This window comes from Camponotus floridanus, unplaced genomic scaffold (genome assembly GCF_003227725.1).
Source record: "Camponotus floridanus strain SB8 unplaced genomic scaffold, Cflo_v7.5 scaffold2, whole genome shotgun sequence".
NCBI lineage: Eukaryota > Metazoa > Arthropoda > Insecta > Hymenoptera > Formicidae > Camponotus > Camponotus floridanus.
Genome location: NW_020229325.1, coordinates 1,306,706 through 1,325,068, shown reverse-complemented (window position 1 = coordinate 1,325,068; position 18,363 = coordinate 1,306,706). Strand labels below are relative to the sequence as shown.

Here is an 18,363-nt window from a genome sequence, read left to right as displayed (position 1 = left end):
TTGTTTAGGAAATATATTACCGATTGTTCCAATATTCAGTTGGCATTACAAATCGCATATTTATTGATCGTTGGTAGATGTGTATTCTATTTGAAGAGCTAAATGGATTATTCTGTGGAGAATTTTGTACTTCGAAGCGAAAATAGCGTCAAGTGGAGCGCACTGTAATATATCAAAATGGTGAATCAGTCAGTAAGAAACCGTCAAGAATTATTGTCAGTGCTCTCGATGAATGTTAAAGTAATTTAAAAATAATTGCGAATGTGACGCGTTCTATTAATAACGTACAGAATGCAAACAGCGTATTTCTATTGCCAATTTATTTGGGGTGTATGGTGTTTCTTACAAGGTAATAATTCGTGACAAATTAAACGTTGCTCAAAGAATGTTACTTTCTGTCACGTTGCGTGTCATATCATTACATTGATACGATAGTTTTTTTATTCTTTACATGCTTTACTGATACGCCCGTAGCGCGTTTCTTGCTTATCTTTGCAGATACTAGGTATTTTTTAACAAAGGACACAATTGACATGTAACACAGAATTACTTCATCCTTGTTGGTTGCTGAGTGTAAACAAGGATGAAATGATTGATTGTGACCTCTGTGTTGCTGAAAAACGCCCATTGTGACAAATGATACATATTGCTTCATGTTTAATCATTTTGCAGTTACTGCCACCGACTATGTCAAACTGTCATATGATGGACCAACTGTTTTGGGTGCTAACATCACTTTCAGAGCAGATTTGTACACAGAGCAAAGTTGGTTTCCACAGAAACAATACAAATACGTTTGGTCCGACTCGTTAAAGAATACATATATGGTTAGAAAATTATGATGTTTTATGATCATTGGAAAATTATTATATATTTGTCGTATATTTTTGATACAGTAACTAAGCTGTTGTTTAAAACTTTGAGTATTCAAATTAATTTATTTATTAACAACTGATTGGATTTTAATGAGTGTTTCTTCTGGTTATATACTTATTTACTTCTCTTTTATCTATATTTGATATTAAATCAATACTTTCCTGTTGTTTTTACTACAAGTGTTATTATCAATTTCATATATTATTATCTTGCAGATTATAACACTAAATAGAACAGTATTTTGGAATACAAGTTATCCACGGGAAAATAACACTTCTGGAAATTACAAGATGACTTTACAAGTCTATAACAAGATTCATAAGTTGTTTCCAATCTGGATCTTTGTTACAAGTGATTCTATTGATTTTGAGATTACTGGTAAACTTTATTAAAACACTTTCTTTCGCTACTTTTTCTTATTCATATATCATTTCTTATATTTATTAATTGTTTTAATTTTAGAATATCTGAATGGTAATATGACTATAAAACAAAATAATAAAACCATAATGAGGGATTATATCTCTTCGATAAACGAAGCAAAACTAATAGCAGATATACATAAAGAAGATTATGACTTTATAATACAGAAGGCAATGACAATATCAACATTTTGGTTTATCGATTGCCAGTATTATGGCCAAACAAATGATTTTACCTTTGCTTACAATTTTACAAATCCTGGGACAACGCATGAAATAGAAGCTTTGGTAATTGCTTCGGACAATCCACCAACGACAACAACCATTTTGCCACCAACTACGACTACAGCCACTAATGTGACAACAGTCCCGCCGAATATTACTACAGCAAGTTTAAATGGAACTCATGTTACAGCTGTAACTACAACTATGTTGCCAACAACTATCGCGAGTGCAAACCCTGCAATAATTGCATCTCCAATCACTGTAAGCATGACAGATGCTACCAATATATCTTTTCCTTATGTTTGTTCAAACATTTCTTTCATTCCACCGGATCCTAAAAAAATATATGGCTACTTCCACAAGAAAATCTACGTTCGTGGTTAGTAAAATATATAATTGATATTTTAAAAAAGATTATTTTTGATTGTATGCAAATTTATATGTATAAATTAATCTTAATATAATTTATAACTCTTTTCATTCTTAATGAATATCTTTAGTTCCTATATCAAACATCTCAGTGGAAGGTACAAACTGGATCCAACCATGGGATATGCTGTCTCTGAATGTAACTTGCAAGGGGTCAGGACCCTTTTCTAAGTGTCTTCAATTCCACCATGGAAAATATAATGTAACAGGAAATGAGACATGCAGCAATGTGGAACACTTGCATTCTTGCAATTTCTCCATTCTTCATTATTTCCTTGAGCCCAGTGTGTACACAATATTGATTATATTGAACAATGAAATTGGTGCACATATTTATCCATTGACAATAAACATTTATAAAGGTAAATTCTTATAAAAAAAAAAGTATCTGTTAAGGATCCTCTCTTAATTCACTGACAATCGCACAATAATATAATGTTTTTATAGTTACAACAAAACCACAATTGTCGGTTATCGTAGTACCAGTCACTTGTTCGCTCGTTGCTGTGGTGCTGATAGTATTTGGTGTAGCATATTATATTCAGAGCAGAGCAAGATTTACAGTAGAAGTTGCGAACTTCGATTTTGGGCAAAGTAATCCAGAAATGGAATACAAAACGTTTACAGAACGTTTACGCGACTCATTTAATAACACTGTAAGACCTGGAAGTGAACGGCCAAATATACGTTATTATGGCAGCATGAATCAATGAAAAATTGTGCAAATTATGTGACTTCTCTATTGCCGTCTAATCTTTCCATTATTTTCCAATGCAGTATGATCTATTTATGTTTGCTTTGTTTTTTCAATTTATTTTTTTATTATTTTCAATTAATTTATTTTTTTCATTATTTCCAATTAATTTATTCACTTTTTTATTTCAGATTTAACTTAACTAAATTGAAAAAAGTTTAGATTAAAACGGCTATGAAAAGTTCTTCTGTTATAGAATTTTTTTCACTTTTTATAAAAAAAAAATTTATACTAGTCGCAGCCACTAATATATAAACTGCTTATTACAGGGATATGAACCGCTTAGCAATTCACAAACACTTCAGTGATGTATGCATTAACAAGAAGCAATTTTCCAAAAAGCGATGTTAACAAATGTTTTTGCGAAGAGCAAAAACAAGGAATTCATCAGAAAAATATTCATCAACAAATTTAACAGTATTGATGATGGAAAGATTCGTCGGATTTTGTTATTGCAGTAATAGATCTCTAAGCGGTTTCGCTTAAAAATCGTACAATACTGATTATGAAAAAAAAAAAAAGAAAAATACATTTGCAATTGTTCTTTGCAAACAATCAAATCGAAAGTTGTACATAAAGACAAAGAAGTAATGTATATAGGCTGTGAATTTAGTATGCAACACAATATATTAGAATTGCTCTTAATATGATGAAAGGAGAATTTGATATTTTTTTAAAATTGCAACAAAAATGATCAATTTATAATTCTTTTTATAATTTAGAAACTATTATGTTGATTACTAATAATTACACATGTATATACACATGTATATTTAAATACTATTATGTTGATTACTAATAATTACACATGTTTTGTGTTATATAATAGTAATGAGTAAATAATTCTATACTTTAAGTTATATATGTATACATATGTATAAAAATCGCTAATATATGAAGAGGCTTTATTTAAGAACAGAATTAAATCATACTCATATTAGACATCCTGTATACATCGCGTTATATTTTAATACAAATAATTTTAGTATAATTTGTTATCAAACAGATTCTTTAAAAATTTTAGTTTAAATAGAGTCAGTTTAGATTAAATTTAAGGAATGAAGTAGATTTTTTAGATGAAATTTAAGAGACAAAATTACGCGACTGCGAGATGTTGAATAAATTAATCCAAATTTGATTTTAAATATATATAATTATCACATGATATTGTGTGATATAAGAGTTTCTCTTATATCTTTAATAAAAAAGAAAATGTTAAGACGCGGGTCTGATTGTTACTTCCCGCATTATTATTCAATCGACCATTAAACTATCGATATAACAGATTTGTATAATAGACTTTTTCTTGTCGCAAAATATGTAATACTTATTAAAAAAAATTATTGTAATATATTGTAATATTTTTTCATTAAAAATAGATTTAACTATAAAAGAGAAAGATATATATAATTTACCAGAATTTTAATCTAGTATTTGCAACTAACAATTTTATAAAAACTATAATTTTATAAATGTATAATTTGAATTTTTTTTAATATGTTCATGACAGAGATAAAGATAAATTTGTAGCAGAGAGAAGACTGAGAGATGTTATGGTCAGAGAGAAGCCTGAGAGTGGTCCTACGGCCGTTTTTCACGGAACGCTTTTTCCCCGTCGTACAGTGGCGCTAACTCGATTCATTTTACGGCCGGCGGAACTACGTGGCCAGATCCACTTTCCAGTGCCACGGTAAAACGATCGATCGAGTCCATGCTAGATCCATAATTGTGGATCTCAAAAGTACGAAACATATCATACATTTATTAATGTTTTATTACATATCATTAACTGCGCGTGATCTTTTTTCACTTTAGCATATATTATGAAGTAATATATACGTGTATACACACACACACACACACACACACACACACACACATATATATATATAATATAGAATTAAAATGCTTTTATTTTATTTCACATAAAAAATGTTTTAGTAATTTCAATAAAAGTATTTTATTGAATTTTATTTTAATTATTTTTATTGAATATTATTTTAATAAAATAAATATGTGTATATTACCCCAATAATAAATACTATTAAAATGAAAAAAGATCATACGCAATAATGTTTCGTACTCTTTGATTGTGAGATTTACAATAATTAATGGATCTAGCACGAACATACGGTCGTTTTATAAAACACACTTATATATGTATATGTATATGTATATGTATCAATAAAATATGACAAATATATAATATATATGTATATATATGGGGCATTCTTTCTAAATCGGATCACCTTTATATATATATGTCATATTTTATTGATTTAAAAATAATTTTATTGGATTAATAAGATATTTGCGATTAAAATAACATTAAGCACGACATAAATCGGATTATTTTTAACTAGATTAACCATATATATTAATTAAAAATAATCCGATTTATGTCATGTGTGGTGTCATTTTAATCGTAAAAATCTCATTAATCCATTAAAATTATTTTTAAATTGATAAAATGCGAAATGTAAAAATTTTATTTTCTGTGGTAAGATGAAATAGGATACGCGAAAGAAGGAAATAAAAAAAAGCTCGCAACGAGACTTCGGAACTCTCTTTGATGTTGGCCATCTCGCTTGTTCCTTACTCGTTCTCTCTCTCGTTTTCGTCGAGTCTCCAGCATCGAAGGTCTTTAAAGAGCTCGCTTATCTATAAAATATAAACATTGAATAAAATCAAAACTAAACTTTTACTTCTGTATGTCTGTTTCTTTTGCTAATATCTCATTGGTAATTTTGTTTCCCGCCTCGATGGGCATAGACCTCTCATGTAGTATCTCTCTCAGCAGGCGCTCGCCTGTCTATCGCGATGCTCAGTCCAGTGTATATGTGATGGCAGCGTACGTAGAAATGGAAAATTTATTCCTCAACATTGGCAACCCTGATTGCAAAGCTTTGCGTTTTCATCGTATGAGGTCTTCATGGTCGATCTAGAATTTAGACTAGAGTTAGATAAATGTCAAATCTATCGATGTGTGAGCCGGGTAAATAAAGGAGCAAGGTACATAGTACAAGATACATATTTATAATATCGCTTTTTTTCGATACAATGAATAACGTATAATTGCGTAATACTTTCTCACGATAGAGGCTTCGGGTCTCATTGTTCCATTACCGCAAAACATCGTTACTCATCGCAAAATCAGCACCATGGCATGGCTTGGTACCATTGCGAACAATGTACTGCGAAACATCGTCTTCTCGGATGTCCCGCCGAATGTCGTTCAAGAGGTTCGACCGGAACAGTACAGTAATCGACGCATACATTCCCGTGAGGATGGCATCGTTCTCTATGGGCCTGGTGAAATAAAAAATCAAGATAAATACGAAATTGTGTTACATAGACCTTGCACGGAGACTTTGCATCAGGCGTACAGGTACATCTTGTCATCGTCATCATTATTTTGTTAGTATAAAATATATGCAGAGCGACCCACTTCTGTATTTATAAATCTTTATATTTCAGAAACTACATTGAATTAAAAAACATTCTTTTAGAGGGCTGAAAGATTTTGAGGCAAATATTGGTGAGAAAAAGTTTGCTAACTGGAATTGTCGAGACAAATTTGAAAGTTAAATGCACTTTTTAAAATGAAATAACTATCTTTTCTTTTTTTTAATATAAAATTTGATAGAGAATTGAATATACTAAAAGAAATATTAGAATACTTATATCCAATAGTGTCTCTGAGATATGCACTTTTAATTCATATTATTCTGCAATAAACCTTGCTAACAAAAGAGATACAGAGAGGAGAGGAAACAAAAAAAATAAATTACTAAAATTTTATTACTACTTCATAGGCTATTGTAGTCATTTAACACTTCATTATTTGAATTGTTAAATAAATACATTGCTGGTCAGCCTCTTACCCTTACGCCAATTATTGATAAACGAGATGGATATCTATAAAAATAATTAGGTACAGAAAAGTATTCATTTTATTTAAAAAGATACATTTGATCTTTAAATTTCCTTAATATTGCCATTTAGCAAACATTTCAAAATCTCTCAAAGTTCTCAATTTCCCAAAAGAATGTTTTTCAACGTAATAACCAAAAATAAATGTTAAAATGGGTATCTATATAATTAAATTTAAAAAAATAATATAAAAAAATAATATAATTAAATTATAAAAAAACCGTTATATGATTTTATATATATATATATATATATATATATATATATATATATGTTAAATTATAATTTTTTTTTACTTTTTAATAATATATGATATTTATATACACATTTGTCTGTAGATAATAATATCTCTGCATTTTTCAACATGTATAATTAACTTTCTGTTACATTATTTTCTTATTAATATTAATAATTAACTTTGAACTTTGAATATTTTTTAAACATTGTTTTAAATGGTTTTGTTTTCAGTTTATTCCGATCAGAAACTCTGGAAGAAGCGGATGCACGATTCTTAATATATAAAGACAAAGTCCCTGTGCTCGTGCAGATAGCACGTGAGGTAGTATTTTTTTTTTATTTTAAACATATTTGTAAAAATAAATTTGTTTAACTCTAAACAGAAATAGGTTTTATTTTCAATATATCTCTCTCTGGTATCTTTTATATATAAATTAGAATAAATTTAATTATTATATATCGATTTATCATCTCATTTAAGATATGCAATGTTGGAAAAATTCAAAAGCTCTGCGACACTTTGGTGGAACATCCGGCTTGGACTCTGGCGCATCTAGCGGCCTACTTTGCACTTCACGATGCTTTTATGCACGCCGCTGTTAATAGTCAGCTCAACAGTGGTGATTTGGAGACTGGAATTTCTCCTTTACAAGTCGCCATACAGACCAACAATTTGCGCACCGTCGAATTGTTAATAGCATCCAAAAGTTCGCTAGAACACCTAGACCACAATGCGAATACGGTCTACCATTACGCTGCTACATCTACCAAAGAGATCATTCTTGCTCTGGGTTCGGGTCTTCCAAACAGTTTAAACAGCCGTAACAGCAACGGTCACACTCCCATTCATGTCGCGTGTCAAAATGACAAGCCCGAGTGTGTCAAAGCGCTCTTGCTGATTGGCGCCGACGTGAATATACCCGCTACTGAGGGCCAGCCCTCGAGTCCTGGCTACGTTGGCGATTTTTTGCATAACAAACCAAACGTGCTTCACGCGGAGGATATGAAGTTTGGAGGTACGCCATTACATTGGTCACGCAGTCGAGAGGTGATCACAGCGTTGATCGATACTAACTGTGATATCGATGCTCTCAACTTTGAAGGGCGCACCGCGTTGCACGTGATGGTGATGCGCAAACGACTCCCTTGTGTAGTCGCCTTGTTAAGCCATATGGCATCCGTTAACATTGTTGACAACGATGGCAACACACCGCTACATCTTGCCGTCGAGGCGGAGACTCTGGCTATCGTACAGACGCTCATTGGTTTTGGCGCCGATATCGACGCGCGGAATTGGAAGTCGGAAACACCCAGACACAAGGCAAACATCGATACCACTGAAGGCAACAAGATAATCTATTTGCTGCATGCAGTGGGCGCAGAGAAATGCCCGGCAGAAATGACGGGCTGCCATCTTGGTTGCAAATACGGTGAAAATTATACGGGTATCGCGCCATCGGAACCTCCGCGATATGTGCCGCGTACAATTCTCGATCAAATGCTTCATGTATCAAGCATGGAGAAAATGGCTGAGCAAGGACGTGATAAGCGAATCAAAGGTGGCAGGCTACTCTGTCTCGACGGCGGCGGTATTCGTGGACTAGTGCTCATACAGACACTGTTGGAAATCGAATCAGTGCTGCGGAAACCGGTAGTACACTGCTTCGATTGGATCGCTGGCACCTCTACTGGCGGCATCTTGGCACTCGGTCTGGCCGCAGGCAAGTCCTTACGGGAATGCCAGGCACTTTATTTCCGTATTAAAGAAGATGCCTTCGTAGGCTCGCGACCCTACAACAGCGAAGGTCTCGAGAAGGTGCTGAAAGAATGCCTCGGTACGTATACAGTTATGGCAGATATCGATAAACCTAAAATAATGATCACGGGTGTGCTCGCCGATCGGAAGCCCGTGGATCTTCATTTGTTCCGTAACTACGAGTCACCCAGTGCCCTATTGAAAGTGCCGGGAAATACGATGTTCAAGACAACATTATCGTCGCGGGAACAACTTCTCTGGAAGGCAGCAAGGGCGACCGGCGCGGCGCCATCATACTTTCGAGCATTCGGCCGATTTCTGGACGGCGGTTTGATTGCCAATAATCCCACCTTAGATGCCATGACGGAAATTCACGAATATAATCTGGCGCTGAAGGCCACCGGTCGCGAGAAAGAGGCGATACCGTTGTCCCTGGTGGTTTCCATCGGCACGGGACTTATGCCGACTACTGTTACGCTGAACGAAATCGATGTTTTCCGACCTGAGAGTCTCTGGGATACCGCCAAACTTGCGTTCGGTATCTCAGCACTGGGAACGCTATTGGTCGATCAAGCGACAGCCAGCGATGGTCGGGTAGTCGATCGCGCTCGTACTTGGTGTTCTATGATTGGTATACCATATTACAGATTCAATCCACAATTAACGGAGGATGTAGCCATGGATGAGAAGAGCGACGAGATTCTGGCGCATATGATCTGGACCGCGAAAGCGTTTATGCACGCGAATCGAGATCAAGTGAAGGAATTGGCAGCTATCATTGATCGTGATACTAATTTAGACAATGATTAAAAAGTCATCGTCGCGCCATGGAAAAGTACCTGGCTGTAGAAGTATGTTGTATACAGTATCTAATATTTATTATATTTCAATGACTTGCCGCTGGTTCGGTTAATTATGTAGTTAGCCTAGCAATTGTCTCACTCGTAGCATGTATATTATAGATATTACTTCACTGCTACTTGCCGTCTCGATGAGTATGATATACTAGTTTTGTTTCTTCGTATAGGTAATTACGTTTGTGATAATTATATTCGCGTTTTTTTCGTGTTTTTAATTCACGATTTAATTTTTTAGCAATATAATAAATAGTAAATAATATATTATAAAACAAGATACACAATTTAATACTTCATATCATTTTTTTTATGAATCTCTTGTAAATTCTGTGTAAAATCTTAGAGCTTTTCATTTTTCTTTTGTTTTGTTTTATATAATTGCAGGTAATCTCGAAGAATATAAATGTTACATGTTAAATCTCAAAGCAGGAAGATAATACATCTGATTTATTTGCATCGTCACAAGATTTATAAAGAAAAATAAATAAAAAATATTACAAAGCAATCGGATATATATCTCATTTTATAAAATAAATTTATCAATTTCATCATTAAGTACAATACACTCGCTATCATTTAAATACTTTACAGAATTTTGATTATGCACACAAATCTTCCGATTGATTTAAATCTTTGATCACTAATGAATGATAGTCTACGTTCAAAGTTTATCAAATTGACAATATCCACATGCGTTATATCGATATTCAAGTGGGAATAATTCGTCTCATAATTCATAGACCGAGAAATGACGCGGTCTTGTTTTTACAGAAACATTGTCCCATTGATCTCCATGTACGTCCGTAAATTATATTAGTAGCTTTCTCTTGGACTGGTAATTATTTAATATTAATATACGCGCCGCGCGCGAAGAGAAAGTCCAGCTTTTCGACTGTAAGAATAGTCTTACATCACATTAACTTCAATAGGTTCGCGATCTATCGCGGTCCCATGTAGTAAGGCGGTTGCGTCATGGATGCCGCCGATATGTAGGGATAAAAGGAGGGATGCGACGATACGGTCTGGGGCTGATAATCATTTTCCTCGTGGACGGTATATCCCTCCGCGGTAGGATAATATTGTCCATGTACACAAGCATAAGGTGCTTTAACGGCAGCTGCGGCGGCGCCGCTCATCTCGGGATACTTGAGACCATCCGGATATCCTTTAGCCTCCGGATATTTGGGCAAGTCGTAAGATTTGGCCTGCAGGTCCGGATACTTGGTGGTAACCGCTGACTCGTGATGATGATGATGATACTTGGTGCCGGTCATTTCGTGATGATACTTAGCGACCTCGTGACATTTTACCTCGGCGTAGCTCCTCGACGTCGTCTCATACGTCGACTTGAGATGTTCGGCAGGGGGATACTTGGCGACTGTTTCGTTGACCCAGACCGGTCTGGCCAGGTCGTAGGCGCTGGATTTAGCCGGGTCATGATAGGTTGTCGGTCGTTCGTACGCTTTCACGCCAGCATCCGGATACAGACGGGTGTAGGTGCAGTCCGAGGAACCGGCCGAGGACTCGAGGGAGGTTCCCGGCGATGCAAGCCCACCTCGGTGCATGATGATACCTATCTGATCGTCCGACTTTGGCTTCCTTCGACGTGGCTGATACTATAAATGGTAACACACTCATTAAAAAGTAAAAAATCAAGTAGATCTCTTCCTGAATTATAAAAAATTCAATGCTACAGTGAAGGATCATTTAAAAAGGATAAATGAACAATATAAAGGATTGTTTACTTAGAAAAATTAGACATCATTTTTATTACGAAAATTATACGTTTTGGAGATGTGGTCGCTCAAGGATTAAGCACAGTGTCTTATCGTAGTGATCTCGTAAATAGAATATCGCGACAGGAGTGGATAGCTTGAACAAGCACAAAATTGCTCTTTAACAAAACCGGTGAAAGCTCCACTTTTTTTCTACGATCTGCATCTCGTTTAACGCCGTCCCATCGCCGCCGCTCGACTTTTTCACTCGTGTAGAGCGGCGACACGGATGGCTTCATCGGAGAATCCATTTCCTCTTCTCGTAAATCATCGCCAGGGCGACGCGGCGGGGCGCGGCGGGATTTAAATCGCGCTCCGACGATCGGGCCTCGATTAACCACTCGAGCGCTTTGAAACGAATGCGTATTGCACGCGCTAATTCGTTTCGCTATCCCGCGCGAATCAAGAGATCGATCTTGCGTAATTTCGTAACGCGCGTGAAACGTTCCTCAGATTAAAAATCTAAGAAACGATGCGCCATTACGTCGCCTCCGTCCTCGTTTTCATACGAACACGTGCTCGCTCCCCATTATCTCTGCTAATTAATTAATTAATTAGCTACCTTGTAGTGCGGATGTTGCTTCTTATGCGCGTTCCGTAGTCTCTCGGCTTCTTCGATAAACGGTTGCTTCTCGCCGTCGCTCAAAATCCTAAGGCAGACAAATCGCAATTTTCGACATTGCTGCTGATCGAAAAAATATTTAAAAGAACGAACACTTTAAAAGAAAAAATATTTAAAAGAACGAACGCGATTTTAACGAGGCAATTTTATATAAAGATCGATTATTGAATATCAGTATCTCTTCTTTTTTTATGACACTTCTTCATATTATCTGATATAATTGTTACTCGCAAACCATAACATTTTTTTCGGAAATAATGACAATTATTTAACACTTTGAAAATTAAATGACTTTTGCTTGTATAAATCAATATTTAATTTCTTCGAGATTGAAAAAATACTCGACATCCGTTTGCACATCTATATATTAAATTATATTAATTTAGTCGAAGTTAGATTACCTCCACAATTTTCCCAGCGTCTTTGACAATTCAGCGTTGTGCAATTGTGGGTATTGGTCGGCGAGTCTTCGCCTTGCTGCCTGTGCCCACACCATAAAAGCATTCATGGGACGCTTCACGTGAGCGCTTCTTCGTCCGCCAGCGCGCGAAGTTACCGGAAGTAGCGTCCAATCATATCCTGTAAAAGTAATAGGATTCATGATAGTTGTACGAAAGTTTCAGAAAAATACTAAGGCGTGTAAACCAACATGAATATCAAAGAAAAAAGGAAACTGCTCTATCTGATCTAATAAATTATAAAAATTAATTTATAACTCATGGGATTCAATAAAACAAATAAACTTTAAGTTTTCTCAGAAAAAAACGGATATTTCTTTCAAGTAATTATAACATTAGTTATTAATCTGTCTGGTCGAAGAAAATTGAGAAAGAAATCGTGTCGATTTTTTGGATGTCGAATATATCTTTCGATCGGAATTAAATTAATCATTTGTATAAAAAAAATGTCATTTTTAATTTTTAAAGTATTGAATATTTTCGTTGCGGTATAATTATAATTTTCGTCATCATATTTCATAATAAAAAAAATTTAATGAAATATTAGACATGATATATAAGCGTCAGTAGATATGATAGTGTTGAAATTTATTACGAAGTAATTAGGTTTTTTTTATAATTAATTACGTTTTTTTAATGATTTTTGTGATAGAGTCGAAACATTAAATGATGTAAGTGCTTCGAATCACCGAAAATTCCGCGCCGCCTAATAAGGATTCGACTCCGGATGTTTTCCTACATTTCACTTCGTGGGAAAAGAGTTCTATGAGCAAGCCGCGGTGTCGTAAAACCTTGTCTCCCTTTGAACAAATGTTATACCGACCAATGTAAATCTGTCCTGCGCACTCTTACCACGATCTCCTAAATCTTAATTCCTTGGCTCGAGAGCAATGCGGGAGAAATATTTGGAGGAAGAGGTAGAAATGTGCAGATGCGTAACTAGGAAGACTTGGAAAATTAATAGTACTCCATCTGCAAGATTGATGAAACTCACCGACGGTACTATAAATTCATCCTTCAATTTAGATAATGCTCTATTTTTACAATGATATGTTTTATTTTTATGACAAAAGATTATCTAGGATATTCAGAATAGTTAGAAAAACAGTCGTCTTGTGTACTCATATTTAAAATTTTGCTTGTTATTTTAATTATAAATTTATTTTATATTTTAATTGTAAATTATTCAAATTTTTCATAATCGAAAACATCTACTGTATAAAACTAAAGAATGTGCATTCATTCTTATCATAAATTTTAAATCTTAATCCACCTATATTACTATCAAAATATATTTGACTTACGTAACATCGAGTCAAAATGCTTAAAAAATATATATTCGTGTTTCTAATTGTCACTGATCATCAGAGCACAAGGGGAGAATCGGGAAGGAAGGAGGACAGGGGTAAGCCTCGGGAGGGACGGTGCACGTGACGAAGCGTCAAGTCGGAGTTCGGAAAGCTGGTGGGAGCTAATTACCGTGGGTCCATGGTCCACTGACGCGGCACTTGTGTCGGCGTCTTTAAGCGGCCGGGGGAGGTCCTTCGTCGACGCCTGCGCCGATAGCCACGATGTCGAAATATAATTTTACACGGAAACGCGGAAGGGCTTTGCGGAGAACGCGACAGGAATAGAGGAAATTTCACGCGAATCGGCCGAAACACGACCCTCCGTGCTCGATTAGGCATGCAAAGAGCATCGGACCCTCTCCTAGGGAGCAGTCTACAAGGTCGGCCCTTCTTTGGGATTCAATGGTGCAATATAGACGATTTAATTAAAAAAGCTACACGTAGAACTACTGGAGGAAATATTTTGTGTATTTTTTTTTAGAATAATTTGATACGAAAAAGAAATTTATATTAAAAATGATTAAAAATTAAAAATCTTGTTTTCATATAAAATTGTTCTAAAAAAATATGTAGAGAAAATATTTGTTTCACCTAATAAAACAAAAAAATTAGAAATATAACATTATAATATAATTATGAGAACCGAAGATTAGTAGTATAATAAAGGTTTCGTTTTGAACAATATCGATGTATCGGTCAGAAAATTCAATCTTTGGCGTCAAACATGGCTGTACCTGACGAAAACTAAGCAATAAAATCAGATAAATTGCAGTTAGCCAAATCGCGCTTAATCTTGATCTTTCTGCTCTTTTATCTATTTTGATTTGATTAATTACGAGTATAACGACTCAGCGAATCGGTGAATTGGCGGCGCACGCGAGTGACCGAGAACTCGCGCATTTTTCCAGGATTGTGAATGGCTTTTGAGTGGAGATCAGGACCGTAGTTAGCGCATCCGTGCCGGGTCACAATAGGCGGGTTGTGTGGCCTGGTGAATGAACCGGTGTGCTCGGGCATGCCGGCCGTCAATGGCGACCTGTCGAGACTCTTGCTACATTAACTCCTTTACAAATCCGCCTGTTACGAATCCCCCGGCCTTTAACGAGGCCCTCTTTAACGCTTCGACACCTTGTCCCGTCGATGTTTGACATTACGTAGTCCGTTGCCACGTGCTCGACGATGCTCCGACTCACCGAAAGATACAGGGCGAGAATTTATCTTTATTCTAATAATATTATGATATTTAATACAGATCAGCGAAGTGTGTTCGCGGATTAAATAAAAAATGAGATGATATTAAAATTTTGATTAAATAAGACTGACAATTGAACTTTAAAAATAAATTTTATCCAAAAAATTGCGTATAAAATTAGAAAATGATGTATGCATATTCATTCATACAAGATATATTCATTTTAGATCGGATGGATATAGCAAGGGTCACCTGTATTTTCATCACGTCGATATTTTGTAATGAAATGCGTATCGCTTAGCGCCGCTGGAGTAAATATTTACTCGACGTAGACGCAGGCTTGTCTCTCTTCTTGAGCGATAAACCATTTGGATTATACATTCCTGTGGTCAGCCTACGAGCATCTCGCGCGTGCCATCGGTTTTTCAACCTCGATCATCAACGAATTCAAGTGTCCATCACTCCGCTATCGCCCCTGGTGTATTGCATCATATAGATAAATACTTTTTGAATTTAACTTTAAAATAGAAACAAGTCGCCAAAAATATGTAAGATGTATCAAAATAATAGAAATTTATTTACTGAAATTATATGCACAAAGAAAACACATTTCAGTATTTCAATTTGTGAAAATTATAAGGGAGAATATTTAACGAGGGTTTATTTAGTTTTCGTCAGATACAGCCATGTTTGATGTTGAAGATTGAATTTTCTGATAACAGATACATCCATATTATTCAAAACTAAACCTTTATACTAATAGCTGGATATTCTAGCATCTTGCGTCTAGATTTCGCTCAAATATCCAGCTAGATTCGAAGAGAGCGATATTATCCGCGACTCTTCCTTGTAATCCATTGCATCGACTAGACCTCATTAATCCTTGTAATTATTCGCGGCCGCAATTGTCTAATATTTAAGCGTGGGGATAAAATTAGTACGACAGAGATATCATCCCTCGGCGATTTCCACCTGTCTATCTGTTGGTCCCCGACGACGACGTACGTCTGGCGAAACTTTGTCGTCTCGAAGACTAAGTCTCGATGCGCTTCATAAATCACGTCTTACGGTCCACACGTATCGCTCCCTTCCCTCCCCCTTCCGCCTTCTCCTTTTCTTCCGCGCAGCGCGCGCGACGATCTTTCAGATTTAATTCGGTACTAGCATAATTAGTGGCGATGGCAGGCGCGTACGCCTCGTCTCGCTCTGTTCGCAGCACCTGCCATGCTCTCGAAATTTCTTCGGAGGAATCATCGTCTCTCCTCGCCAGACGATCTCTTCAGCTATATTTCTCCGGCTCGTCCGACTCCATCCGTTCGCCGTCTTTCTCTCCCTTCGAATTTCTACCCCTTTCTACTCCTGCGAATATCGTCCGGATAAATCTGCGAGTGGCCAAATGGAGAAAAGAGTAATGTAGCTGACGACGCAGGCTTTCAGCGCCTATTACCAGTATATGCCTTCTCTCCTCCCCCCCATTCCTATCTTTCCCTCTTAAACAACTCGATAAAGACGGCAACGGACGAAAAAGAACGAGCAGCGAATGGACGCGCGCGTCTCGCGCGTGCTATTTTGGGAAATTGATATTTTTCGACGGCCAATTTCGATTTAAATGTTTCATCGACACGGTATAAATCGTGTTCGAGATGCAAATTATTTTATAAATGTATTTTAATAATTTTTTCTCTCTTTCTCTCTCTCCTCTTCTCGAGATAAAATAGTTGTAAAAGCTAATAATAAAATCTCAATAATAAATTAAAATTGTGTGAACTTGATTACATAAACAAATCTTGAAGGTATTAATTTTCTAATGCCTGCCATTTTTAAAGCTGCTCATTTTTCTTTTATTATAATTTTCTATATATAATTGATTGTAGATGATTTCCTATGTATGATTGATTCTGTTTATAGTTGATCGAAATTGTCGCTCTTTGAAAACACACAATTATCATATGAATTTCGCTCCCTCTATTTTTTAAACTTATTGCTTATTTTGTAGTACTTGAAATATTTGTTTTGATTTTTGTTCATCATTTTTTTTCTAAGAAACATAATATGCTATATAATTATATAAAATTTAATTATACAAAATGCCAAAGTTACATACGCATACCTTGCAACAGCTTGCCCACAGCATCGTCCAAAGAATTATTGCCACCGTGTTCGTTGCTCGATGAGCTGGCCTTACTTTCCATCGAAGACAAATCGTTATTATTGTGGTGGATATCCATTTTTATTCCTATTAAATTCACGACAAAAACACTTTCTTCACTGATCGATATTCACAACAATAAACTGAAAATTATAGATGTCAAAGATTTGCAAATTCAAAAAACATGTTTTCGACATCGAAAATGTCACTTAAATGTCACATAATCGATGATAAATCTAATAGCAAATTTCGTCGAGATATAAAACGCATCTCGTGGATTTTTTGTCGTAGATAAGAGATTCTCGGTAAGAGATTTCCGTCGCAGGAAGAGAGAGGTTCGATAATTAATCGAGGGTTATCAGGGCGCGATTTATCGGGTCGAATAGGTCGCCGAATCTTCTTTATGGCTACTTAGTCGACCCTGTGTCGACCTCATACGCATTGGATCTTTTTTTCTCGATATTAAACCGATTCCTACGAACTCGTAGATCATCCAGATATTCTTCGTTATCGGCTCCGGGAAATATTAAACAGAAATCGATGCGGCGATGACGATGTGTTGAGAGAAGAGGTATACTCTTCGAAACCCTTCAGATTATAATCCCTCGACTTGTCTCTCATCGAACGATCCGTTCTCGAGTATATCGATTTTACGCTCTTCTCATATCCCGTATACGCGAGACGTCTCTCGAGGGTCAAATTGTACGTTATTTTGGAATATCAAATCGAACGAAAAATGATTCGTCCTGATCAACCTCAACATCGTCGAGTCGTGTCATAGTTCAGTTAAATCCACGTCTCATCTGCCGGAAGAGATATCTTAGTTATTGGTTATCCTTTTCTCTCTCTCTTTCTTTCGTTATCGATTATCGAAAACGGAAAGTGTAAACTCTGTGACGCCGTATGTCGTTTCTCGTACAATTCTAATCGCGTCATCGATAGATACGGAGATCGAGAGACGTAACGGCACGGGCAGCGGTACTGGCGAATCAGGTAAACTCCGATGGCCGACTGATCGGCCGAGAGGAGAGACGCGACGATGGACCCGATGGACTCAGGGAGGCGAAGGAATCGTCCGCACGGTTCAACCGCACAGGTTGGTCCACACGGGTGGAAGAGGCCGAGGCGAGATGAGACGAAACGCACGTCTGGCACACGCACCAAAACCATCAGGCGGATGGCAGACCGTCCGCGGAGGCGGTTCCGTGGACCACCTACCTCTGGTGGGGAGACACGTAGCATCTTCCTCCTTTCTCTTCTTCAGTCTCTTTCGTCTTCTCTCTTTCTCTTCGTCGTCATCGTTTCCTCGCACTCGTGTCAACGTCGATC

General features: G+C 36.3%; 3 protein-coding genes across 7 annotated transcripts; 2 read left to right on the top strand and 1 right to left on the bottom strand.

The window, feature by feature from the left end:
• The first annotated feature begins 158 nt into the window (after positions 1-158).
• Positions 159-3,467, top strand: LOC105258302. 2 transcript variants are annotated; one of them, XR_003122701.1, is made up of 7 exons: positions 159-349; positions 673-827; positions 1,092-1,254; positions 1,339-1,902; positions 2,024-2,314; positions 2,400-2,728; positions 2,976-3,467. XR_003122701.1 is itself a non-coding variant. In XM_011269487.3 (7 exons), exons 1-7 carry the CDS (start codon positions 292-294, stop codon positions 3,012-3,014), a joined length of 1,479 nt encoding a protein of 492 aa, XP_011267789.1. In that variant the 5' UTR covers positions 160-291; the 3' UTR covers positions 3,015-3,461. The 2 variants fall into 2 exon arrangements, 1 of the variants encoding a protein (XP_011267789.1); XM_011269487.3 differs by having other exon boundaries at positions 160-349; positions 2,400-2,608; positions 2,976-3,461.
• Positions 3,468-5,618: 2,151 nt separating this feature from the next.
• Positions 5,619-9,986, top strand: LOC105258301 (85/88 kDa calcium-independent phospholipase A2). Of its 3 annotated transcripts, XM_011269485.3 has the most exons (5): positions 5,619-5,718; positions 5,864-6,094; positions 7,108-7,198; positions 7,358-9,483; positions 9,874-9,986. In XM_011269485.3, exons 1-4 carry the CDS (start codon positions 5,639-5,641, stop codon positions 9,440-9,442), a joined length of 2,487 nt encoding a protein of 828 aa, XP_011267787.1. In that variant the 5' UTR covers positions 5,619-5,638; the 3' UTR covers positions 9,443-9,483; positions 9,874-9,986. The 3 variants fall into 3 exon arrangements, with proteins under 3 accessions (XP_011267787.1, XP_011267785.1, XP_011267788.1); XM_011269483.3 differs by lacking the exon at positions 9,874-9,986 and having other exon boundaries at positions 7,358-9,743; XM_011269486.3 differs by lacking the exon at positions 9,874-9,986 and having other exon boundaries at positions 5,633-5,718; positions 5,806-6,094; positions 7,358-9,742.
• A 13-nt stretch (positions 9,987-9,999) lies between these two features.
• Positions 10,000-18,267, bottom strand: LOC105258300 (transcription factor SOX-14). Of its 2 annotated transcripts, none has more exons than XM_025408005.1 (4): positions 16,990-18,267; positions 12,288-12,465; positions 11,827-11,914; positions 10,000-11,105 (listed from the first exon to the last, which is right to left on the bottom strand). In XM_025408005.1, exons 1-4 carry the CDS (start codon positions 17,111-17,113, stop codon positions 10,428-10,430), a joined length of 1,068 nt encoding a protein of 355 aa, XP_025263790.1. In that variant the 5' UTR covers positions 17,114-18,267; the 3' UTR covers positions 10,000-10,427. The 2 variants fall into 2 exon arrangements, with proteins under 2 accessions (XP_025263790.1, XP_011267784.1); XM_011269482.3 differs by having other exon boundaries at positions 10,001-11,105; positions 16,996-18,263.
• Between the last annotated feature and the right edge of the window lie 96 nt (positions 18,268-18,363).